At 39.4% G+C, this 26,487-nt stretch overlaps 1 protein-coding gene across 1 annotated transcript in view; it reads left to right on the top strand.

Moving 5' to 3' along the window:
* Positions 1–213: 213 nt before the first annotated feature.
* The window catches only part of GREB1L (GREB1 like retinoic acid receptor coactivator), a gene marked incomplete at its 5' end in the record, with an annotated part of 112,031 nt that continues 85,757 nt past the window's right edge, over positions 214–26,487 (top strand). The window contains 5 exons of the mRNA XM_081097470.1: positions 214–370; positions 576–773; positions 6,871–7,047; positions 15,614–15,790; positions 25,587–25,709. Of these exons, the coding sequence (XP_080953596.1) occupies positions 214–370; positions 576–773; positions 6,871–7,047; positions 15,614–15,790; positions 25,587–25,709 (832 nt within the window). The remainder of the gene's footprint in view (positions 371–575; positions 774–6,870; positions 7,048–15,613; positions 15,791–25,586; positions 25,710–26,487) is intronic.

Below are 26,487 nucleotides of genomic sequence, written 5' to 3'. Positions count from 1 at the left end.
AACAAAAGGCAATGTGACCTGATAACAGATACTTTAAACAAATTGTCGTAACAAGAAATATATGTATAGTTCGTATAGTTCATATGTTAAGATATATGAATTAGTTTATATCAGCTATATGTGTATTCTGCAGACATATGGTCCTCTAACTATATAATTTTCTCCTTTTTTCCTCTTTTTTTTTGGGGGGGGTGTGGGATGGTGGTGCAGACCATGGGGAATTCATATGCTGGGCAACTGAAATCTGCTCGATTTGAGGAAGCTCTCCACAATTCCATAGAAGCCTCTCTGAGATGTAGTAGTGTGGTACCACGGCCAATTTTTTCCCAGCTCTACTTGGACCCTGACCAACATCCATTCTCACCTGCAGGTAAGTTTCTCAATCGCATACATTCCTAGATTCCTTTTAAAAGAAGCGGGCCTTCCAAATTGGGGGCCTCTGAAATAAACTGGTTAATTGTTAGAAAATGCTAGTCTACCTGTCTTCAGACATCTTTCAGAACTATGAATTTTTCTTTTGATTATCTTTCCTCAACATCTTTTTATTAATTAGCTATGATTTATTTGCTTGCCAGATGTAAAACCCAAAGTGGAAGATCTGGATAAAGACTTGGTACACCGCTACACTCAAAATGGAAGCCTGGATTTTTCTAACAATCTAACAGTTAATGAAATGGAAGATGACGAAGATGATGAAGAAATGTCTGATTCAAATAGCCCACCAATTCCCTATTCACAAAAACCTGCCCCAGAAGGGTCTTGCACTACAGATGGTGGGTTTCACTTTTTTTTTCTTTAATCCCTCTAATATTGCCTGACTAGTTTCCAATCATTAGATGTTGTGCTCAAGGCTAGAAACCAATAATTACAGAAAGGAATGAAGAATAATTATGCTCTTACATTATCTCCTGTGACTTCATAGCAGGTGTTATAAGAAAGGCAAGTATTATCACCCCATCTTATCGATGATGAAGAGACTAAGATTCACAGCAGTTGATGACTTTTTGAGATGGTATGTGACAATGGCAGACTCAGGTCATGTTTTGCTAATACTCCAGGTACTTCCTGCAAGAATGGTACTACTTTAGGAAGTTTTTAGTGTTTTCTTTTCCTACTTCTTTCTTTTCTACCCACAAAACAATAACAGAGATAACAGATGATTTATATTTACCTTTTCCACTCATCCAGTATATTGTTATCTATAGAAAAGAAAAATGTATTTTGTCAACCACCTCTTCGACCACACTTTAAAAAAGAAAATCCTAGTCCTAATATAAAACATTTTCAGGACTTCATGGTTTTGGTGATGTCACAATTTAATTTATACCTTATTTTCTCCATTTTGTGATATACAATGCTGTTTTCTGATCTTCCTACCCTAATTAGTATGTGGGTTCTACTTTATCCATATTAGCCAAAGTATAACTTTTATATCCATACTGATTTGGACCAGAGGTGATTCTAAATTGTGAAAATCTTGGGGGTGGAAGGGAGGAGAAGATAAGGCGGGGGTAAAATTTGAGGACAGTCCTTCCACAAAGCTTGAAGTACAAATAATTTGGATAAACTAGATTCAAATATGCCAAGCCAGATGAATGAGTCTGCACTGTTTGGAAATTTTATTTTCTCCTAGATTTCTCTCTATCTATATCTCTTCCTCTCCCCCTCCCTTTCTTCCCCCTCCCTCAATCCTTCTCTCTTATCTGATAAACTACCTAGGGGGATTTGGAAACCTGAATAATCTTCCTTGTAGCTTATCTAGCCTGCTTCACCACAGGTGGTCTCTAGCAAATGAATACTACTGCTCTTGGAGTTGGGCCTGCTTCTGGCACATCATTCCTTATGTATTTATTGGCTTCCACATGATTGATTTCTTTTGCCGATACTTAATATATTAGCATACATATCAATTTATTCATTGATGTATTACAAGCCTTTAAACCTGTAGAGGTGTGGGAGGTGACTGGCATTTGGTTTCCACTTACCTGTTTTATATACATTTTCATGCCTTTTATTTAATTAATGAGTCAACTCATATTTATCAAATAATAGCTAGAAGTGGAAATAGTGCTTAAAATATTGTTGGATTGACATCAAGAACCTTGTTCTATGTAAGAGTTAAATAGAACTAGAGTAAAAGCTTTAGGGGATCATTGTGAAATATCAAATTTTATACCAAAAATGGGGGGAAGGGCTCCCCCTTTTTTTCCTGTGCCCTAGGTGTGTTTTTAGACTGCCTTTGAGGTATCTGGCTCCATTGATATTATATATAACCAGGTATGGAAAGCTGTTTATGACTCACCAAGTTATAAACTCAGTGATCTAGCAGATAGCAAGTGATTCGGTGAAGCATAAGGGAAGAGTAATAGTTATTTTAAAGAGAATAGTTATTTCAAAGAGGATAGTTATCTTAGAGGCGCATTTTTTCCTAACGAAAAAGGAACTATTTCACCTAAGCCCAAGATTCATATTCTCAGACAACCCCAAAATACTAGACACACTTAGATTCCATCAGCTACTTTGGTTTCTTGTAATTAATCAACATCCATTATTTGTTTCCCCCCTTTAATTCACCTGAGGTGACGTGGTCATTAAACACAAAAGGTATCGTTTGTAATTTGATAATTCATAGCTCATCCATGGCTCTTTCAATTTGACTCATCTAAGGTAGTTCTAAGAGTCTTCTCACTCGGAGCCCTGAAATGTTCCTTATAAAAACATCAGTAAAGTAGGGCAATGTGATGCTGGACTTGCTTCAGTGGACCACCTTCCTGTCCTGGGAAATCCTGTATTTACCTAAGGCTTAAGGAAGCTGAAGCTATTTTTAGAGGTCATTTAGATAAGCAGATACTTCACACCTGATGGGCTTCTGGGGGGTTACCATTCACATGTAAATTTTGGTTGCTAATTTCTTATGTAAATTATTGGAATAGAGTAGTTTCCTACCCTGCTGGGAGGCAGTTGAGTGTCTAAAAGGGTGAAGAGCAACCAAATTTTAGGCCTCCAAATACTGCCTTGATTACTTTAGTTTGTATTTACAGCTGTTTCAGTAAACTTTTCCCTCCCCCCATTTAGATTACTCTGTAACCTTCAAATTGGAGATAATTGGAGAATGCAAATTGGGTTCTGTGAAGTGAAAACCTTGGCTATTTTCTTAAGGAAATGCAGATGAAGTTTATAAAGAGGAGCCCTCTTACTATTTTTTTAAATTAATTTGCTGCAAGGGTCTTGGTTTTGGACAATATTTTACTTTTATTCTCAGAAAATGAGACTATTTAGAGGCACATTTGTCAAATAAATTGCAATTTGTATGCCCACCTCAATGATAGCTTATCTTTCTTGCCCATGCTTTCTCCAGGAGCCTCTAAAAGAAACATTAGATCTTTCTTTCGGGATTAGTTCAGAGATAATTCAAAATTATCCTACAGGGAGCAGTAAGGTTTCTTTTATTTTGTTTGAGATTTTAATTGAGCTTTAATATTGATCTTTATTAGGTCAATAATCTAATACATCTCTAACGGTGGGGAAATAGAACCACCTGTTACACCAGATATTTGAATCCCTGGGGGTTTGAAAATCATTTGTTGGGGAATGCTCTAACTGATACTCTTGAGGTTCCATATAGCTCTGATGGTCTAAAAAGGTTTGCAATAATTTGCAGATTGGTACAAATTGGTACAGGCTTATGGTTCTATCTAGTCCACTCTTCCTAATATAGAGTGACTCAAGGCTGTAGATGGCTGTATTACTCCTGGTGACAGAAACAACTCCCCAGGCATTCTGTTTGCCACCAATTGGCAATCATGCCAGGCTAGCGTGGATCAGTAGTTAAGCGTCAATCTATGAACCAGGAGATCAAGGTTCAATTCCCGGTCAGAGCATATGCCTGGGTTGCGGGCTTGATCCTCAGTGTGGTCCATACAAGAGGCAGCCGATCAATGGTTCACTCTCATCATTGATGTTTCTATCTCCCCCTCTCTGAAATCAATAAACATTTATTTTAAAAAAATAGGCAGTCGTCATCCTCTCATCATTGAATTTGGGGAGATATTACTTTTTGGAGCAAATCACAATAAAGGTGATACTTCTTAGGGAAAATGTGTTTCTAGGTTTATTTTCTATATGTAAATTAATAAATCCTTTGATTAAAAATTTAGTGTTCCTTTTAGGACTTTAAAATGCCTCCAGATTTAGTATTTTAGAATTTGGTGGAAAAGACTATGTTCACCCCTCATAGTTTTAGCTCTGGATTATAACTGTTCTTAGTTTTTCTTTAGCTAAGTTGAATAGTACGCTTTTTATCTGTTTCCACATAGTAAACGTCCCATGTCTTATATCACTAAACTTTACTGGACTCATTATGTAACCTTGGGCAAGTTCCCTAACCTTTTTGAGCTTCAATTTCTTCATCTATGAAAAGGAGATAGTAGTACCTACCTACAGTTGTTGAGAGGGTTAAATAACATAATTTAAGTAGTGATTAGCACTGTACCTGACTTAGGTTAAGTGCTCCATAAATTTTAGCTGCCATCAATATCATGATAATATCACCATCATTATTATCAATTTCCAGTTTTCAGAGTTTAAAATAAACTGTGAGTCCTGTCCCTTATTCTGAGTGGGGGCAGCAGAATTTTTTTCAAGGGGTTTATGTATTCTTAGCCTTCAAAAATGTTTGTAAACTGAATAACTAATATGACTGAATATAAAAATGACTATTTTTCAAACAAATATAGATGATATTGTGAATGATAAAAGACAGATTCATTTAAAATTGTTAAAGAATTCACAGAAAACTTTTTAAAATATATTTGTATTGATTTCAGAGAGGAAGGGAGAGGGAGAGAAAGATAGAAACATCAATGATGAGAGAGAATCATTGGTTGGCTGCCTCCTGCATGCCCCTTACTAGGGATTAAGCCTGAAACCCAGGCATGTGCCCTTGACCGGAATTGAACATGAGGCCCTTCAGTCCCACAGGCCGATGCTGTATCCACTGAGCCAAACCAGGTAGGGCACACAAAAACACTTTGATATTATTTTTCTCAATTTCCAAACATTAAAAGTTAAATTTGAAATTTTTTAATGTTTAAAAGGGATCTACACACTTGTCCTTATCAATTTAGTCTTTCTTCTGTTGACTTTTTTCAATTTTATTATGTCTGCTTTTGTGGTTTGATGATCCAGACCATATAGTAGCTTTATGCACCACAGCTTCATATAAAATTTGGATGTTGTTATCTTTTCATTTCTCATATACTAACTGATGGCATCCAATTGTTTGTTGGCATTTGATTAAATCATAATATTAATTGATGCTAGAAGAATTTTGCATGGTTCTTCTCCACTTTATATTGGGCAGTGGTGATAGAGGTCGCCTCAGGTTTGTGTGTAAAGAGTCCATTCTCCCTCTCCTATAACTCTCTCAAATAGCACGTATCATACTTTCATTCAGCCTAATTTGGTTGCAAGTGACAGGAACCCAATTCAAACTATCTTAGGTAGAATGAAGAGGTTATTGGAAGAATTCCAAAGCAAAAGGTGTCATGACCAAACCATGGGAAAGGCAGATACAGCTGAGCTTCAGGGATCCAAACTCTGCCAGAACACGTACCCCCACCCCCCACCACCACTACCACATCCCTCCTATCTTTGCTGACAGACTTCTCTCACAGAGCAAGGAAGAGAGTTGCACAGAGCTAACCAAGCCATGCTTTCATGTTCAGAATTCTTAAGGAAAATGCTTTGATTGGCTTGGTGTATGTCAAGTGCCCACCCCTGCACTGATCAAGTATGGCCAGAAACGTGGGATGTTCCAGTGGCCCAGCTTCAGTCAGGTACCAGCTCCAGATCAATCTAGAATGTCACAACTCTCCAGGGGAATCACATGATTAGAGTGCAGGGAGGATCATGTCCCTGAAGACTTGCAGATCAGTGATCTGTGACAGAAAATAGCGGTCCTCTGTAATATTGCTTTGTGATTATCAGTTCCTTATACAGTCTTCTAATTAGCTGTAATATGAGTTCTTTTTTTTTTAATCCTCACGTGAAAATATTTTTCATTAATTTTTAGAGAGAGTAGAAGAGAGAGGAAAAGACAGAAATATTGATGTGAGGTAAACACATCAATTGGTTGCCTCCTGCACGTGCCCTAACGAGGGCCTGGGCTGGGGCGGAGCCTGCGACCGTGATACGGGCCCTTGACCAGAATCAAACCCGGGACCTTTCAGTCTGCAGGTCAACGCTTTATCCACTGAGCCAAACCGGCCAGGGATATAACATGAGTTCTTAGAGGAAGATATCTGTATCCCCAGGCCTAGTACAACATCAGTTGCAAATGATTTTTAATAAATCATGAACTAATGAATTACTGTAATGTGTTATCTTGTCATATCTTGTCATTTCATGTCATAACTCGTGAAAATAACCTAACAGTTCTGACTTCTAGTCCCTGCCTATTCGTTTCTGAGTCACCAAACTCGGAGCTTCAGTCTCCTTTACGTGAAACAGAGAGCATCTCTGTTTTTGATTGTTCCTTTGTAAAAGTGAATTTGCATTGAGAGTTAAAATATTATATTGTGTGCACATAAAAATTACCTACATTTTTTCAAAGTTTGCTGTATCTTTATCATATTTTTACTTATGGAAAAAAAATATGAAAGTTGTCAGTGTTGGCTGCATCAGTCAGAATATCTCCTAATGTCTTTTCATCTCTATTCAGAGGGGCACATATAATAGATTTGTCTTCTCATTGGAGTACACAGACTTTAAGTTCTTAATAGTGATCCCCACAGGTAAACTTTACTCTCCAAATGGGTTACAAAGCATTTTAACCTCCCTAAACATTTCTGTCTTTTTTCTGGTTTTCAGGTTTTTGTCAAGCAGGAAAGGATTTGCGTTTGGTATCTCTGTGTATGGAACAAATCGACATCCCAGCAGGGTTCCTTCTGGTGGGGGCAAAGTCTCCCAATCTTCCTGAACACATCCTAGTGTGTGCTGTAGACAAACGATTTCTACCGGATGATCATGGGAAAAATGCACTTTTAGGTGAGTATTTCACACCTATAAAATTCCTTCCAAGCCATAATCGGTTTGGCTCAGTGGATAGAGCGTCGGCCTGCGGACTGAAAGGTCCCAGGTTCGATTCCGGTCAAGGGCATGTACCTTAGTTGTGGGCACATCCCCAGTGGGGGGTGTGCAGGAGGCAGCTGATCGATGTTTCTCTTTCATCAATATTTCTGACTCTCCCTCTCCCTTCTTCTCTGTAAAAAATCAATAAAATATATTTTTAAAAAAATTCCTTCCAAGATGGAGTTAAAATACAAGTTTATTTTAAATTATCACTGAATTTTTTTAAAATTGCAGAATTAGTTGAGGAATATGGAGTTTGGCAAAAGTAGGTTTATAGTTGTGAGTATGCAAAACAGTTTATTCTTGTATTATTATTTATTGTATTATTTTCCATATGAACAAATGTAAACATACTTTTACCACACTCTATATAGTTTAGTGCAAGTATGAAACATTTTTCCTACTACTTAAAAGTTATTTTTTATTTTTTATTCATTCTCAAAACACCTGATGTCAGGTCCTCTCAATTATTCAGCTGTGGATTATCTACTTTGTAACTTACTTGTAGTTTTTTCATACCATCCATTATTTATAACTACCCTTGGTTGATGTGATTCTCAGTTTATATTTAGCATTAGTTCACCCAACATAACTAGGAAAAAATATATCCTATATAAAAAAACCCTAATATGCAAATCGACCAAATGGTGGAATGACTGGTGGAATGACTGGTCGCTATGACGCACACTGACCACCAGGGGCAGACAGTCAACGCAGGAGCGCCGTTCAGCCAGAAGCTGGCAAGCACAGTGGCGGTGGCAGGAGCCTCTCCCGCCTCCGCTGCAGGAGGGCATTAAGGAGCGAGGGGTTCCAGACTGAGAGAGGGTTTGTCTGACTACCTGCGGACATCCCCCGAGGCATCCCGGACTGCAAGAGGGCACAGGCCATCTGAGAGACCCTCCTCCCAGTGTATGAATTTTGTGCACCGGGCCTCTAGTATATATATATAAAATAATGCATACCTTTATCTCAAAATTGTTTTGCTTTCTGGTATGCTGTGCTTTACATCCATGTGACTATTTAGTAACTACCAAATTGTACTTCTTAATCCCTTCACCTTTTTTACTCAGCCCTACAACAACCACCCCTCTGCCCCCCCACCCTAATCTGGCAAACCCTTAGTTTGTCCTCTGTATTTATCAGTCTGTTTCTGTTTTATTTATTTGTTCATTTTGTTCTTTAGATTCCACATATAAGTGAAATCATATGGTATTTGTCTTTCTCTGTCTGACTTATTTCACTTAACACAGTACCCTCTAGGTGAGTAATGGTGAACCTTTTGAGCTCGGCGTGTCAGCATTTTGAAAAACCTTAACTTAACTCTGGTGCCGTGTCACATATAGAAATTTTTTGATATTTGCAACCATAGTAAAACAAAGACTTATATATTTTTATATTTATTTTATATATTTAAATGCCATTTAACAAAGAAAAATCAACCAAAAAAATGAGTTCGCGTGTCACCTCTGACAAGCGTGTCATAGGTTTGCCATCACTGCTCTAGGTCCATCCATGTTTCACAAATGGTAAGATTTCAGTCTTTTTTTATGGCCAAGTGATACTCCATTGGACATATATACCACATCTTTTTTATCCAATCATCTATTGATGGGTTGCTTCCATATCTTGGCTATTATAAATAATGCCGCAGTAAACATAGAAGTGCACATATCTTTTTAAATTAGTGTTTTGGATTTCTTCAAATATTTACCCAGAAGTGGAATCACTGGGTCATACAGAAATTCCATTTTATTGTGTAGTTTATTTTTTGTTATTTTGTTACTTTGATTGTTGACATTATTACAGATGTCCCCCATTCCCCCTTTGCTCCCTACACCTAGACCCTGCCCTTTCCTCCGTCTGGCCCTAACCACATTTTTGTCTGTGTTCATGGGCTATGGATATGTGTTCTTTGACTATATTCTTCACCTTTCATCCTGCCTACCACCCCCCCCCCCTTCCCTTACACATTTGTCAGACTGTACTATGTATCCATAACTCTGGTTCTATTTTGTTCATTAGATTACACATGTAAGTGAGATCATATGGTATTTATCTTTCTCTGACTGGCTTATTTCACTTAGCATTATAATCTCCAGGTCCATCCATGCTGTAGCAAAACCTAAGAGTCCCTTTTCATAGCCACATAGTATTCCATTGTGTAAATGTACCACAGCTTTTTTATCCACTCATCTATCGATGGGCACTTGGGCTGTTTCCAGATTTTGTCTATTGTAAATAGCTCTGCTATGAACATAGGGGTGCATATATTTTTTTTATATATATATTTTTAGGATATATTCCCAGAAGTGGGACCACTGGGTCAAAAGGCAGTTTTATTTTTAATTTTTTGAGGAAACTCCATACTGTTTTCCAAAGTGGCTGCACACCAGTATAAATTCCCACCAACAGTGCACTAGGGTTCCTTTTTCTCTACATCCTCTCCAGCACTTGTTTTGTGATTTACTGATGGTAGCCATTCTAGCAGATGTGAGGTGATATGTCATTGTAGTTTTAATTGGCATCGCTTTGATGATTGGTGATGTTGAGCATTTTTCCTATTGGCTATCTCTATGTCCTCTTTGAGAGGTCCTTTGTTCATTTTTTTAATTGGATTGTTTGTCTTCCTGGTGTTGAGTTGTATATGTTCTTTATATATTTTGGAAATTAAACCCTTATCAGATGTACCATTGGCGAATATGTTCTCCCATACAGTGAGTTCCCTTTTCATTTTGATGATGGTTTCTTTTGTTGTGTAGAAGCTTTTTAGTTTGATGTGGTTTCACTTGTTTATTTTTTTCTTTGTTTACCTTGCCCTAGGAGATATATCAGCAAAAATATTGCTATGAGAGACGTCTGAGATTTTTGGGATTTTACTGCCTATATCTTCTAGGATTTTTATGGTTTCATGACTTACATTTAAGTCATTTAAACATTTTGACTTTATTTTGTGTCTGGTGTAAGTTGGTGGTCTAGTTTCGTTTTTTGCATGTACCTGTCCAATTTTCCCAGCACCATTTATTGATGAGGCTGTATTTACTTCATTGTATACTCTTGCCTCCTTTGTCAAATATTAATTGACCATAGAGGCATGGATTGATTTCTGGGATCTCTGTTCTGTTCCATTGATCTATATGCCTATTCTTTGCCAGTACCAGGCTATTTTGATTACAGTGGCCTTGTAGTATAGTTTGATATCTGGTATCCAACTGTGTTCTATCTCAAGATTGCTGAGGCTACTTAGGTCATTTTTGGTTCCATATAAATTTTTTAAATACTTTTTTTAGATCTGTGAAATATGCCATTAGTATTTTAATAGGGATTGTACTGAATCTATAGATTGCTTTAGTGTGGGTATTATAATGATATTAATCATTCTTCCAGTCTAGGAGCATGGTATTTGCTTCCACTTATTTGTGTTTTCTTCAATTTCTTTCTTCAATGTCCTATAGGTTTTCGAGTACAGGTCTTTTACCTCCTTGGTTAAATTTATTCCTTGGTACCTTTTGTTGTTGTTGTTATTGCAATATTAAATGGGATTGCTTTCTTAAGATTGAACTCTTTCTGAAAGTTCATTATTGGTGTATAGGTTTCTGGATATTGAGTATATATCCTGCTACTTTCCCAAATTCATTTTTAGATCTAGTAGTTTTAGGGTGGAATCTTTAGGGTTTTTTATATATAATATTATGTGATCTGTGAATAATGACAGTTTTACTTCCTCCTTTCCAATTTGGATCCCTCTTATTTCTTCTTTTCTGATCACTGTGGCTAGAACTTCCAATACTATGTTGAATAAGAGTGGTGAAAGCAGACATCCCTCTCTTATTCCTGATCTTAAGGGAGACACTTAGTTTTTGACTATTAAGTATGATGTTGACTGTAGGTTTTTCACATATGGCTTTTATTATGTTGAGATATGGTCCATTTATTCCCACTTTGGTGATAGTTTTTATCATAAATTAGTTTGGATTTTATTGAATTTTTTTTCTGCATCAATTGATATGATCATGAAATTTTTATCTTTCATTTAGTTTATGTGATGTATCACATTTATTGATTTGCAAATATTGTATCAGCCTTGCATCCCCGGAATAAATTCCACTTGATCATGGTATGTAATCTGTTTAATGTATTGCTGGATCTGATTAGTTAATATTTTCTTGAGAATTTCAGCATCAGGGATATTGGCCTATAATTTTCTTTCTTTGTAGTGTCTTTGTCTAGTTTTGGAATTAGGATAAGTTTGGCTTTGTAAAATGGGATTGGGAGTATTCCCTCCTCTTCAGTTTTTTGGAGTAGTTTGAGGAGGATGGGTTTTAGGTCTTCTTTGAATGTTTGGTAAAATTTGCCTGTGAAGTCATCCGGTCCAGGACTTTTGTTTGCTGTGAGTTTTTTTTTTAATTATTATTATTACTGCTTCAATTTCATTAGTTGTTAATTGGTCTATTTAGGTTTTGTGATTCTTCCTGATTGAGTTTTAGAAGATTGTATGTTTCTAGGAATTTGTCTATTTCATCCAGGTTGTCCTATTTGTTGGCATATAGTTATTCGTACTAATTTATTCCTTCCTTCCTTCCTTTCTTTTATTGATTTCAGAAAGGAAGGGAGAGGGAAAGAGATAGAAACATCAGTGATGAGAGAGAGTCATTGATCCGCTGCCTCCTGCATGCCCCCTACTGGGGGTCTGTGGAGAGCGGCTACAGCGTTTGGACAGGCTCAAGCTTTGGACTAATGAGAGGGCACAGTCCTCTCGTGGCAAAGCCACATGCAGGTCCCAGCTTGGAGGGCAAAGCCCTCCCAGCACAATTATAGCCAAAGGCTATGGTTGTAAGGTTGACCTTATGGTCCGAACCTGTGGTCCCAGGTGGGTGAGTGATGTGGGCTGCAGGAGGTGCAGCAAGTGCTGCCAAAACAGAGCTTGATAGAGTTCTCAGGTGCATGTAATCAAGTAGATTCAAAACTCTCCAGAGAACATTGTAAACATCTTGACCACGCCCTTGCTTTGCCTTGTGGGATCTGACTTTAAAATAAAGACTCAGCTTGCAGGCTGTGGCACTGTCTCTCCATCTGAGAACAGTGTCCCACCTGGCCCCAACTGTATTCTCTTGTCTGTTTTCTTTAATCCTTCACCACCCCTCCTCAGGTTCACCACTGGCTGTGCTGGATGTGGTTCAGGGGTTGAGCCTACAACCCAGGCATGTGCCCTTGACTGGAATCTAACCCAGGACTCTTCACTCCACAGGCCGATGCTCTAGCCACTGAGCCAAACTGGCTAGGGCCATACTATTTTCTTACAACTTTTATATTTCTGTGATGTCAGTTGTTACTCTCCTCTTCCATTTTTTATTTTACTTATTTGGGTTCTCTCTCTTGGTTTCTTGGTAAGTCTGGTTAAAGTTTCATCAATCTTTTTTTAAAATATTTTTTAATTGATTTTAGAGAGGAAGGGAGAGGGAGAGAGAGATAGAAACATCAATGATGAGAGAGAATCATTGATCGGCTGCCTCCTGCACGCCCCACACTGGGGACCAAGCCTGCAACCTGGGCATGTGCCCTTGACTAGAATTGAACCTGGGACCCTTCAGTCAATGTTCTGTCCAATGAGCCAAACCAGCTAGAGCAAGTGTCATCAATCTTGTTTTATGTTTTCAAAGAATCAGATCTTGGTTTCATTTGGAATTGTTTTTTTGTTTTTGTTTTTAGTTTCTGTCATTTATTTTTGCTCTGATCTTTATTATTTTCTTACTCTGAGCTTCCCCAGTTCTTTCTCTAGTTGTGGAAGTTCCATTTTTAACTTTTTAAGGATCCTCCAAATGGTTTTCCATAATGGCTGCCCAAATTTGCAGTGTTCCCTTTGTTTGTTGATTCATTGATGATAGCTTTTCTGCCAGGTGTGAGGTGGTACCCCATTGTGGTTTTAATTTGCATTTCTTGGATAATTATTGATGTTGAGCATCTTTTCATATGTCTATTGGCCATTTGTATGCCTTCTTTGGAGAAATTCTAGTCAGATCCTCAGTCCATTTTTTAAGGGGATTGTTTGTTATTTGGGTGTTGAGTTATATGAGTTCTTTATAAATTTTGGATATTGACTCCTTATCAGATGTATCATTGGCGAATACACTCTCCCATTCATCACATTCCTTTTATTTTGTTGATGATTTTCTTTGCTGTGCAAAAACTTTTTTTGTTTGATGTAGTCCCACAGGGTATACCAAGGCCATCTGCCATCTGCCTGGTGGTGTGGATCTTTGTGGTGGGGTGGGGTCTCAGAGAGTCATCAGGGTAGAGCTGGTCAAGTTCATCAGGCTAATGCAGATTCAGATCTGGCTGTGTAGGGGGAAGGCTCAACATAGGAAAGATAGTGCTCATTCCATTAGCCCTCACTCTGATGCCACACAACTCAGTTTCTCTCCTGGTTTGACTGGAGTTCCTTGAGTGTTTTTAAGGAAAGACTGCAACACAAGCCGAGGCTGGCTGCTACTGTATGAGCCTCTGGCAGTGAGTGAGTTGGGTGGGGTGCATCTTAGCATCTGTCAGGGTGGAGTAGTGGAGTTCACTAGCCTAATGCAGATGCAGCTTTGGCCATGCATTAGGAGGGCCCAACACAGGAAGAAAGGCAGCCATCTTTCTAGCCCTCACCCTGAAGCCACACACCTCAGTTTCTCCCTATGTATTTCTGGAGCCCTTCCCCCTCAGCCACTGTCCCTCTGCTGAAACCCAGGGTAAGTGCCTGTGAACAAGAGTTTGTATATAGGCTCTTTGGGGGACACCTGGGTTTCCAGCAGCCTTCCATCTCGCTGGACAGACAAACCTCCACTGATTTTCACAGTCAGATGTTGTGTGGGCTCTTCTTTCCACACTAGTGTTTCAGGCTGGGGAGCTAGGCATGGAACTTAGACCTCTTGCTCTTCAGGGGGCAGCCTCTGCAGTTGAAATATCCCTCCAGATCTCAACCACCACACACATGTAGTGGGGCCAGTCTGTTTTGCATCCCTGCCCCTCCTACTAGGCTAGTGGCTGAGCATAGACCTATGAACCAGGAGGTCAAGGTTTGATTCCCGGTCAGGGCACATGCCCAGGTTGCGGGCTCAACCAGGTTGTGGTGTGGGATGTGCAGGAGATAGCCAATCAATGATTCTCTTTCATCATTAATATTTCTACTAGTATCTCTCTCTCCCTCTCCCTTCCTCTCTGAAATCTATTATACACACACACACACACACACATACATATACACTTTTTTTTAAAGATAGTCTGTCTTTAAATCCTCATGTTCTCTTCTCTCCTTATCTATATTTGTTAATTATGTAGTAGATTGTTTTGGGGGCTTTAAAAAATGTATCACTTCATCAGTGAATTTATTTCCAATTACTTATTTGTATGTAGAGATGTTGTATTTATGAAGTTTGGAATGTCCTTTCTTATTTATATTTTTTTCCTTGTTCACTATATTATAGTACATGTGTTATGTTCTCATCAGTCACAACCAGAGGTGCTTACGCTCCTCCTGTCCACCTTTTCCTCTGTGTATTAAGGGAAACTGAAAAATCATTTCCAGCAAGCAAAGCTTGGCCTCTCATCCTCCGAGCCTTCTCCATTTCTTCTTCTTCCTATGCCCCCTGCTTTAAGCAGGTCACTGAAAGTTTTATTTTGTTTGATTGATCTGACTGAGAATTGTTTGGATGTTATAACTAAAAGAATCATAAGCTAGTTTGAGTAAAGAGGAAATGGGAATCTCAAGGAACTCATGCCAGGAAGTACAGCTAGATCTCAAAGAAACTGGAAAGTTGACAATGACCTGAGTTTACATATCAGTGCCCATGCTCTTCTATCTACAGACCAGCTTCCTCTTCACATTTCTGTTTGTTCTCTCCCACACCTTAGCTGACATGTGGTTGACATAGTGCCAACTTGGGTTCCAATTTTACAAAACCTCATAAACTCAGGGTCCACAGCTATCTGATTGACTCTTTGTAGTTATGTAAGTGCCTGTGAACAAGAGTTTGTATACAGGCTCTTTGGGGGACATAAATTTCAGGCGAGATATACTGACTGTCCCAGGTTGAGTCAGATATTGGCCCACAGTCTAATTAGTCAATTCCACACAGTGGTCAGGGCAGAGAACCAGACCAGCAGGTTGTCTAAAGAGGGAGTATGTGGGGAAGAAATAATAGACATCTCTAGGACCTTTTTCTATTTTTTATGTCAGTTATATAGTCTATCACATGTTATTGTCCACTCTTTTTTCCTAACCATTGTCTTTTTAGAGCATTAAACATTAAAAAAATTATTTTCAGTCTTTCACTGATATGAAATAACTGCTAAAATACTGTACCTGGTTTTTCCTTTGAATTGTTTTTTTTTTAATTGGGAAATTATTGAAGTCAAAAACGCTTAATAAGTGTGTGCTTCTTATATATAAAGGTATTGTAACAACATACAAGGCCACCAGTAACGTGGGTTTCCCTCCTTCTAGGGTTTTCTGGAAACTGTATCGGCTGTGGAGAAAGAGGATTTCGGTATTTCACAGAATTTTCCAACCACATTAACTTGAAGCTCACCACCCAGCCAAAGAAGCAGAAGCACTTAAAGTACTACCTAGTCAGAAGCTCCCAGGGTGTTCTGTCGAAGGGACCTCTTATCTGCTGGAAAGGTAGCATCAACTTCTGGGAGGGAAAGGGAAGGGAAGGGAATGAGAACGTTACCATAATGACAAATGGCCCATTCAGAATTGAGGTGTGTTATAGATAAACATCCCAAGTTCAGAATGCTATCCAAAACCCCAAAGCCCTCTGGCAGGTTTTAGATTTGCTTTTGATTTTTTGTAGAGCCTATTCAAGTTTAGGAACGTGCATGTCTTTACGTATGTGTCTCTTGGGAGGGTGGAGTATAGCTCTTGGGGGGGGGGGGTGGTTATGGACTCTTTCTAGCTCTTCTGTCATTTGGAGAGGACCACAAATTGTCAGTTTCCTGATTACATGCTCTTTTTACTTTACTTAATAGATTCTTTGGTAATTTTCAAACACCTATATTTTTCTGTTTTAATGAGAACTATGCATACTTTAGAATAAATAATGCTCTCTTCATAATACCTGGGAAAATGCACTGTTCAGTTGACAAAGTTTTATTTCTTTTTAGTTAGGAAGAACTTAACTAGCTTATTTATAGAAATGAATCCAGTTGAAACTTCACATCTTCATGTGTTGATGAAATTTAACACAAGTTCTAATAATTATTCTAATGCAGTGGGATGTCTAACCCTTATTCTTTTTATCAGTTTCTTCTATGCTGAGATTTTTTTCTGTTATTCATATTACTATTTTATAGACAATATGATAATTGTTTATAATGTTTCTATTTGTAGTCTGTGCAATATTTTGACCTGACCATGAAAAATAACATAATAAATCCAAATTACAACTGCAGATTTGCCTCTGGGTCTTCCACCATATTTGCTCGTGGTTGCATTTGAAATGACATTGTGTAACTCCTTTGGGAATGGCTATATGTTCCAAACCAGATGTGAGCTTAACTTGTGACTACTAAATCATAAGTATAGTGTATTATAAATAACTCTTTATTCTAATAAAGTTTAAATAATTTTCCTGTAGAAAAATTGTTTTAAATATCATGAACTCTAATAAAAGAGCAAATATAAGATAGGTATTGTCTCCCTTTTTTTTTAATCCTCATCTGAGGACATGCTTATTGATTTTTAGAGAGAGGGAAATGAAGAGAAAGAACTTCTTACTTAGTGGTCAGTGACACCTCATCTTTCTGGGAAAGGATGTCTGTGAAATAGTTTGTGATACAAATGGGTGATTTCTGAAGTCTCACATTGATAGCAGTTTCTGGAATTGGAATTTTATATGTCTATATATACATATACTAACATATATCAGTTTACAAATATGCATATATGCACATAATATGGAAATATCCTCTTAGGCGAAATACTAGTATACTAGCTCTTTAAGGAAGATCATAGCATAGAAGGTGATAGAAAACTGCCTCCAACCCTTGCTTGTATCTGATAAACTTGGAAACGCTCTAAAGGAACCTCTATAATTAGCTTTGTCATTTACAACCATTTATCATTTTTTTTTAAATATATTTTATTGATTTTTTACAGAGAGGAAGGGAGAGAGATAGAGAGCCAGAAACATCGATGAGAGAGAAACATCGATCAGCTGTCTCCTGTACATCCCCCACTGGGGAAGTGCCCGCAACCCAGGTACATGCCCTTGACCGGAATCGAACCCGGGACCTTTCAGTCCGCAGGCTGACGCTCTATCCACTGAGCCAAACCGGTTTTGGCCATTTATCATTTTTTAATTAAATTTGTTGGGGTGACATTGGTTAATAGTATCATATAAGTTTCAAGTATACATTTCTTTGGTACAAAATCTGTATATTGCATTGTGTGCACACTGGCCAAAGTCAAACGATCTTCCATCACCATATATTTGGCCCCCTTTACTCACCTACCCCCTTCCCTCTGGTAACCACCATACTGTTGTCAGTGTCTATGAGTTTCAGTTTTATATCCCACATCTGAGTGAAATCATGTGGTCCTTAGCTTTTTCTAACTGACTGACTTATTTTGCTTAGCATATATTCTTGAGGTCTATCCATGTAATTGCAAATAACAGTATTTCATCTTTTCTTATGACTTAGTAGTATTCCATTGTATACATGTACCACATCTTCTTTATACAGTCCTCTATCTAAGGATATTTTGGTTGTCTCCATGTCTTGGCCACTGTGAATAATGCTACAATGAACATAGAGGTGCATATATCTTTGCCGAATAAATGCTTTTGGGTTTTTCAGGTAGATACCCAGAAGAATTGCTGGGTCATATGATAACTCTATTCTTAATTTTTTGAGAAACCACCATACTGTTTTCCATAGTGGCTGCACCAGTTTACATTCCCACCAGCAGTAAATGAGGGTTCCATTTTCTCCACTATCTCTCCTCACTTGTTATTACCTGCCTTATTAATAATAGCCATTCTAACAGGTGTGAGATGGTATCTCATTGTAGTTTTGATTTGCATTTACCTAATAGCTAGTGAAGTTGAACATCTTTTCATATATTTATTGGCCATTTGTATGTCTTCTTGGGAGAGGTATCTGTCCATTTTTTAATCTGATTGTTTATTTGCTCATTTTTTAATTGGATTGTTTGTTTGGTGTTGAGTTGTATGAATTCTTTATATATTTTGGGTATTAACCCCTTGTCAGAGCTATTGTTTGCAAATAGCATCTCCCATATTGTTGGTTGAATGGGAAATGATATCGAAGCATCTAAAAGTGAGCAAATGGAAACAAACAGGGGAGGCAAGAAGGCAGAAAGGCTGAGATGTGCCAGGTAGCTGCACAGCCAGGAGCTCACTGTGGGGCTCAGCCTGGAGAACGGAGGAGATTGGATGTGGCTGGTGCTCCCTTTAGCCAGGAGGAGCCGAGAAAAAGAACAAAAACAGCCCAAGACAACAGCAGGAGAAAGGAATTAATAAAAATTAGAGCAGAATTGAAGAAAATGATGAACAAAAAGACTATACAAAAGATTAATACAACAAAGAGCTGGTTCTTTGAAAAGATTAATAAAATTAGTGAACCCCTGGCTAGACTCACTAAGGGAAAAAAAGAAAAGACTCATATAAATCAGAAAGGAAAGAGGAGAAGTTACCACAGATATCACAGATATACAAAGGATCATACTAGCATACTGTGAGACTGTGTGCCACCAAATTCAATATCCTGGAAGAAATGGATAAGTCCCTAGAAATATATAACTTTCCTAGACTGAAACATGAAGAACTGGAAATTCTGAATAGACCAATCAACAGTGAGGAAGTTGAAACAACCATAAAAAATCTCTCCCCCCCCCCCCAAAAAAAAGTCCAAGACCAGGTGGTTTCACTAGTGAATTCCAGCAACCATTCAAAAAAGATTTGATACCTATCTTTCTCAAACTCTTCCAAAAAAATTTAAAAAGAGGCATACTTTCTAACATATTTTTTGAGGCCAATATAACCCTGATACTAAAACCTGGCAAGGATAACGCAAAAAAGAAAACTGCAGACCAATATCTCTGATGGAAAGTTGTGAAGATGGCGGCATAGGTAAACACCTGAACTTGTTGCCATGCACAACCACATTAAAACTACAACTAAAAGACAAAACGAATATCATCCAGAACCACGGGAAGGCTGGCTGAGTGGAAATTCTACAACTAAAAGGAAAGAGAAAAGTGCATTGAGTCTGGTAGGAGGTGCAGAGGTGTGGAAGTGTGGAGGTACAGAGGCACACACAAAAGGGGCTGGCAGCTGGGTATGCAGTTGTCTTTTTCAATCGGGAGGGAAATACAAGCTCCCGACTGCTCTGAACTCCAGTTCTGGGCGAGAATTTGGAGACCCAGACTCATATGGAGAGAAACTGGACTGTCTGGCACCGGGACAGGAACGTGAGGGCAGCTTTCTCTCAGAGGTGCTTGCAGCATTCATTGTTCCTGCACAGAGCCACGGGACACAGACCCCAGGACCTCTTTGAGGCAGAGCAGACTGGCAGCCATTGTGGTTTGCTCCGCCCTGGTGATTCCCTGAGACCCCACCCCACCCAATTTACAACCCCACCCAAGCTGTGAGCAGAGGCTTTTACATATGAACGGCCTGGTCTTTCTCCACCTAAAAACCTGTCAAACTGTAGGTGGGTCAGAGAACCCCAGAGTTTCCAAAAGAAGGCCTAAGGCTCATCAGCAGCCTGCATTGCTTCACAGCTGCACCTCATCTGGGTACCTCCAAACCCCAAACAAAGAGGAAGAATCTGCAGATCTCTCTGTAGCTCCTGCTGGGTGGCCTCAGGCAGTGGCTGACTTTTCACCTCCTTGGAGATCCAAGAGCCAGTGTACCCAGTGGTCAGAGTGAGACCATCCAGATTACAACTCTTCACATCCATGAGAGACACACTTGGGGCAGACTCAATGAGTGTCAAAGCCCCACTGAAGCAAGTCCTGCCCCATAAGGGTGTCTCCAGCACAGCAGTTCTCCCATTGTAGACACAAATGGTCCTCACAGCCAATTGGCCTGGAGGTCAATTCTTCCCAGTGATACCAACAGCAATCAAGGCTTAACTACAACAAGACTGTGCACACAGCCCACAAAGGGGTGCACCAAGAGTGTCCACCTCAGGTAATTGGAGAGGCTGAGCCATTGGGCCCTATAGGACACCTAGCACACAAGGCCACTCTATCAACACAGGGAAGCATAAAAAATGCGGAGACAAAGAAACAGGTCACAAATGACAGAAATGGAGGGAAGCAAAATACTGGATATAGAGTTCAAAACCACACTTTTAAGGTTTTTCAAGAACTTTCTAGAAACTGTCGATAAATTTAGTGAGACCCTCAAGGATATGAAAAAGGACCAATTAGAAATTAAGCATACACTGACTGAAATCCTATATAATAAAAGACAAAAAGTGTAATTAACCATACCTCCGCTATGCTTCCCATTGGCTAATCAGTGAGATATGCAAATTAACTGCCAAAAAAGATGGCGGCTGGCAGCCACACAGCTGAAGCGAGCAGGAGGCTTGCTTGCTCCAGTGATGGAGGAAGCCAAGGTTCCCCGCCTGCTGCGGCCCGGCTCTGAGCTCTGGAAGCAACAATGTTTCAATTATAGAAGCTAAGCAAACCCCAGATACCTGCTTTCAGCCAGCCATGGCCTCAGAGCTGGGAGCACCAGTGATGGCAACAGAGTTTCAATTATAGAAGGTAAATAAATCCCAGAATAAAAAAGAAAAGGAAAAAAGGGAGAGGCTGGGAGCTTCAGTCACCGGCCAGCCTGAAAACGGCCCTCAGCCCCTCACCCAGACTGGCCAGGCACCCCAGTGGGACCCCCACCCTGAAGAGGGTGTGGCCAGCCTGAAAACAGCCATCAGCCCCTCATCCAGGCTGGCCAGGCACCCCAGTGGGGACCCCCACACTGAAGGGGGTGTGACCAGCTGCAAAAAGCCATCAGCCCTTCACCCAGGCTGGCCAGGCATCCAAGCAGGACCCCCACCCTGATCAGGGACACCCTTCAGGGTAAACCAGCCGGCCCCCACTTGTGCACCAGGCCTCTATCCTATATAGTAAAAGGGTAATATGCAAACTGACCCTAACAGCAGAATGACTGGGAATGACTGGTCACTATGACACACACTGACCACCAGGGGGCAGATGCTCAATGCAGGAGCTGCCCTCTGGTGGTCAGTGCGCTCCCACATGGGGAAGCTCTGCTCAGCCACAAGCCAGGCTGATGGCTGCCAGTACAGCGGTGGTGGTGGGAGCCTCTCCTGCCTCCTCAGCAGCACTAAGGATGTCCGACTGCAGTTTAGGCCTGCTCCCCGCTGGCAAGTGGACATCCCCTCAGGGCTGCTGGGCTGCCAGAGGGATGTCTGATTGCCAGCTTAGGCCCAATCCCCCCGGGGAGCAGGCCTAAGCCAGCAGGTGGTCACCCACCGAGGGCTCCCAGACTGCAAGAGGGCACAGGCTGGGCCGAGAGACCCCCCCCCCCCCCAACTGCCCAAGTACACAAATTTTTGTGCACCGGGCCTCTAGTAAAGAATAATATACAGAGATCCCAACAACGGACTAGAGCAGGGGTCTTCAAACTATGGCCCGCGGGCCACATGCAAATACAAATATTGTATTTGTTCCCGTTTTGTTTTTTTACTTCAAAATAAGATATGTGTCGCCGAAACCGGTTTGGCTCAGTGGATAGAGCGTCGGCCTGCGGACTCAAGGGTCCCGGGTTCGATTCCGGTCAAGGGCATGTACCTTGGTTGCGGGCACATCCCCAGTGGGAGGTGTGCAGGAGGCGGCTGATTGATGTTTCTCTCTCATCGATGTTTCTGGCTCTCTATCCCTCTCCCTTCCTCTCTGTAGAAAATCAATAAAATATATTTTTTAAAAAAAATTAAAAAAAAGATATGTGCAGTGTGCATAGGAATTTGTTCATAGTTTTTCTTAAACTATAGTCCAGCCCTCCAACGGTCTGAGGGACAGTGAACTGGCCCCCTGTTTAAAAAGTTTGAGGACCCCTGGACTAGAGAATCCCAAGAATCAAGGCAAAGATTTGAAATACGAAGAAACAAAAAACACCCAACTAGAAAAGCAAAAGGAAAAAAGAATACAGAAATATAAAGATAGTGTAAGGAGCCTCTGGGACAACTTCAAGCGTACCAACATCCAAATTATAGGGGTGCTAGAAGAAGAGAGAGAGCAAGATATTGAAAATCTATTTGAAGAAATAATGACAGAAAACTTCCCCTACCTGGTGAAAGAAATAGACTTATAAGTCCAGGAAGCACAGAGAACCCCAAACAAAAGGAATCCAAAGAGGACCACACCAAGACACATCATAATTAAAATGCCAAGGACAAAAGACAAAGAGGGAATATTAGAAGCAGCAAGTGAAAAACAGTTAGTTACCTACAAGGGAGTACCCATACAACTGTCAGCTGATTTCTCAACAGAAACTATGCAGGCCATAAGGAAGTGGCAAGAAATATTCAAAGTGATGAATAGCAAGAACCTACAACCAAGATTACTCTACCCAGCAAAGCTATCATGTAGAATTGAAGGTCAGATAAATAGCTTCACAGATAAGAAAAAGCTAAAGGAGTGCATCACCGCTAAACCAGTATTATATGAAATGCTGAAGGGTATTCTTGAAGAAGAAGAAGAAAAAGGTAAAGATAAAAATTATGAACAACAAAGCGACAACAAATACATATCTATCAACAAGTGAATCTAAAAATCTGATGAGCAGAATAAACTGGTGAATATAATAGAATCAGGGACATAGAAAGGGAGTGGACTGACAATTCTCAGGGGGAGGGGGTGTGGGGGGTGTGAGAAGAGACTCGACAAAAATCGTACACCTATGGACAAGGACAGTCGGGGGGTGGGGTGGTAAGGACAAGGGGTGGGGTGGGAACCGGGTGGAGGGGAGCTATGGAAAAGAGGAACAACTGTAATAATCTGAACAATAAAGATTTATTTTTAAAAAAACCAAAGAAAAGTTGTCCCTGATGAATACAGATGCAAAAATTCTAAACAAAATACTAGCAAATAGAATACAATAATACATTTAAGAAATAATACATCACAATCAAGTGGGGTTCATTCCGGGGGCACAGGGATGGTTCAACATACATAAATCAATCAACGGAATACATCACGCAAACAAAACAAAAGATAAAATCACATGATCTTATCAATAGATGCAGAAAAAACATTTGATAAGATACAACATTCATTTATGATTAAAACATTCAAGAAGATGCTATAGAAGGAAAGTACTCAACATAATAAAGACCATATGTGACAAACCTTCAGCCACTATCAGACTTAATGGGAAAAACTGAAAGCTTTTCCTAAAAACATCAGGAATAAGACAAAGATGCCCACTCTCGCCACTCTTATTCAACACTAAAGGCCTGATGCACAAAATTCGTGAATGGGTGGGGTCCCTAGGCCTGACCGGCAAGCAGGGCCGATCTGTGGGGGAACTGGCGGGGCAACTGGTGGGGTGATTGGGCCCCCCTCCCCCCGCTGCCATCCACCTTGGCTAGCCTGGGGCTTGCAGGCTGGGGGCATCTCCTGCATTGAGCATCTGCCCCCTGGTGGTCAGTGCACATCCGGTCGTTGCACCATTCAGTCAATTTGCATATTAGGCTTTTATTATATAGGATATTCTGGAAATCTGAGCCAAAGCAATCAGGCAAGAGAAAGAAATACAAGGCATCCAAATTGGTAATTAAAAAGTAAAAGTATCACTCTTTTCAGATGACATGATTCTGTATCTAAAAAACCCTAAAGACTTCACCAAAAAACTATAGAAACAATAAATATAGTAAAGTTGAAGGTTACAAACATCAATGTACAAAATTCCACTACTTTCCTATATGCTAACGAAACTTCAGAAAAAAAGAAATGAAAAAACAATTCCTTTTGCAATAGCAACCAAAAGAATAAAATACATAGGAATAAACTTAATAAAGGAGGTCAATGATCAAACTACAAAGCATTATTAAAGGAGATTGAAAAAACACACACAACAAAATGGAAAAATATTCCATGTTTATGGCTTGGAATAATCAACATAAAATGGCCATATTACCCAAAGCAATATACAGATTTAATACAATCCCCATCAAAATCCTAATGTCAGTTTTTAAAGAATTAGAAAAAAACACACATCAAATTTGTATGAAACCACAAAAGACCCCCAAATAGCCAAAGCAATCCTGAGAAAAAAGAACAAAGCCAGAGATATCATACTACCTGACTTCAAATTATACTACAGAACCAATATAATCAAAACAGCATGGTACTGGCAGAAAAACAGACACACAGACCAATGGAACAGAATCGAGAGCCCAGAAATAAAACCACATGTTTATGGGCAAATAATTTTTGACTAAGGAGCCAAAATTGGTGCTGGGAAAATTGGAAAAACATATGCAAAAGAATGACACTAAACTACACTTTGTCCCCATGTACCAAAATTAATTCAAAATGATTCAAATACTTAAATATAAGACCTAAAACAATAGATTTTATAGATGAAAACATAGGTACTAAACTTATGGGCCTTGGTCGTAGAGAACATTTCATTAATTTGACCCCAAAGTCAAGGGAAATAAAGGCAAAATTAAATGAATGGGACTATGACAAACTAAATAGCTTCTTCACATGCTACCTTAAGTAATATGATAAAATATATAGTATAACTTTGTTAGAAGTTACAGCCCAGAACATTGTCATAGCATTTGCTATCTACCTGAACCAGTACAAGGTATTATTAAAATATATCAGAGACCCATATTAGCTTAATTAAAATGAAGCTTGGTGTTTCATGATCAGTAATCAACTTGAATATTGTCTACTTATTTCCTTTACTAAGAACTGAGAATAATAATTTTAACATTTCTAATTTTTTTCTTGCACTCTTGAACATAAGTTAAAGGTAGCCTAGCTGGACTCCAGGTTACTGTTCTACATTTAAATCAATCCTGGGCAGCAGGTTAATTGGTATTTGAAAGCTTATTAGATTTTTAGAAACTATTGATAGTTTAACCTCAGTCTTACCCATAAAATTAGTATATTGGTTATGAGTAATTTTTCCCCTGGGAACTAGTCTGTGGGTTAAAAATCATTCTTTGTGACAATTTCTTGGTTTTCTAAACATGACATCTGGCCCTAGGAAGACAAATTGTGTTCACCATGTTGAACATCCTATTGGAGTCAGGACTAAAGCAGGGGGACCTCAAATAAGGAAACTGGTTGCCATTTAAGGAGCAGCAATTATTTTAGAGATTTTATGGATTGTGCCCCATCACCTGTTTTAACATAATATTGGGCCTCCATACATAATATGACTCTCACTCTTTTCCAGAATGTAGAAGCCGACAATCCTCTGCTACTTGCCACTCTATTAAACCAAACTCTTCAGTGTCATCAACTGTGACCCCAGAAAATGGCACAACTAATGGATACAAATCAGGATTCATTCAGACAGGTAATGGGGCATTTTCTTTTAAAATTTCAAACAGTAGCCCTAGCTGGTTTGGCTCAGTGGGTAGAGCGTTGGCCTGCGGACCGAAGGGTCCCAGGTTCTATTCTGGTCAAGGGCACATGCCTGGGTTGCAGGCCTGGTCCCCAGAGGGGGCATGTAGGAGGCAGCCAATCGATGATTCTCTCTCATCATTGATATTTCTCTCTCTCTCTCCCTCTCCCTTCTCCTCTGAAATCAATAAAAATATATTTAAAATTTCAAACAGTAGATGTATATTTAATAAGGCATTTAAAATTTACTCTTGGCTGGTTTGAACAGACATATTTTAAAATATAGGTAAATTACTTGAGTCACTATTAGAATTAGAATCAGCATTGAGATAGGCCAGTCTCTGGGTGACCAGAATCCCAAATCCTGCCAATGCTAGGACAGGATGGAGAAAGGAACTGGTAGTTGAAAGGAAATTTAACTCAAACATAGGGCCCATTACTAGAGGCAATAAGTGGAAATCCAGACATGAACAAAGCCTACCTCATAGCTGTCAGGTGGCATGTACTGGGGACTGAAGTTCCAGGGTATGTCTCTAACTAAGCCCACAAAACATTATAGGGAGTATTGTCCCAACTGGGATAAAAAGTAAGGTCCCAGGATAGACTGAGGATCATAACAAGAATCTAGGTTCTAGTTTCAAGATAGGAGCTTGGATATGAATAATCAGATAAAATTTTAGTGCCTGAAACTAGGTTACAGTATCAGAGCAGGATCAGCAGAGTGGAGAATC

Source organism: Myotis nattereri (assembly GCF_964212035.1).
Source record: "Myotis nattereri genome assembly, chromosome: 8".
Taxonomy (NCBI): domain Eukaryota; kingdom Metazoa; phylum Chordata; class Mammalia; order Chiroptera; family Vespertilionidae; genus Myotis; species Myotis nattereri.
Note: the sequence above shows the minus strand (reverse complement) of the source record. Positions and strands in the feature narration are given on the sequence as shown.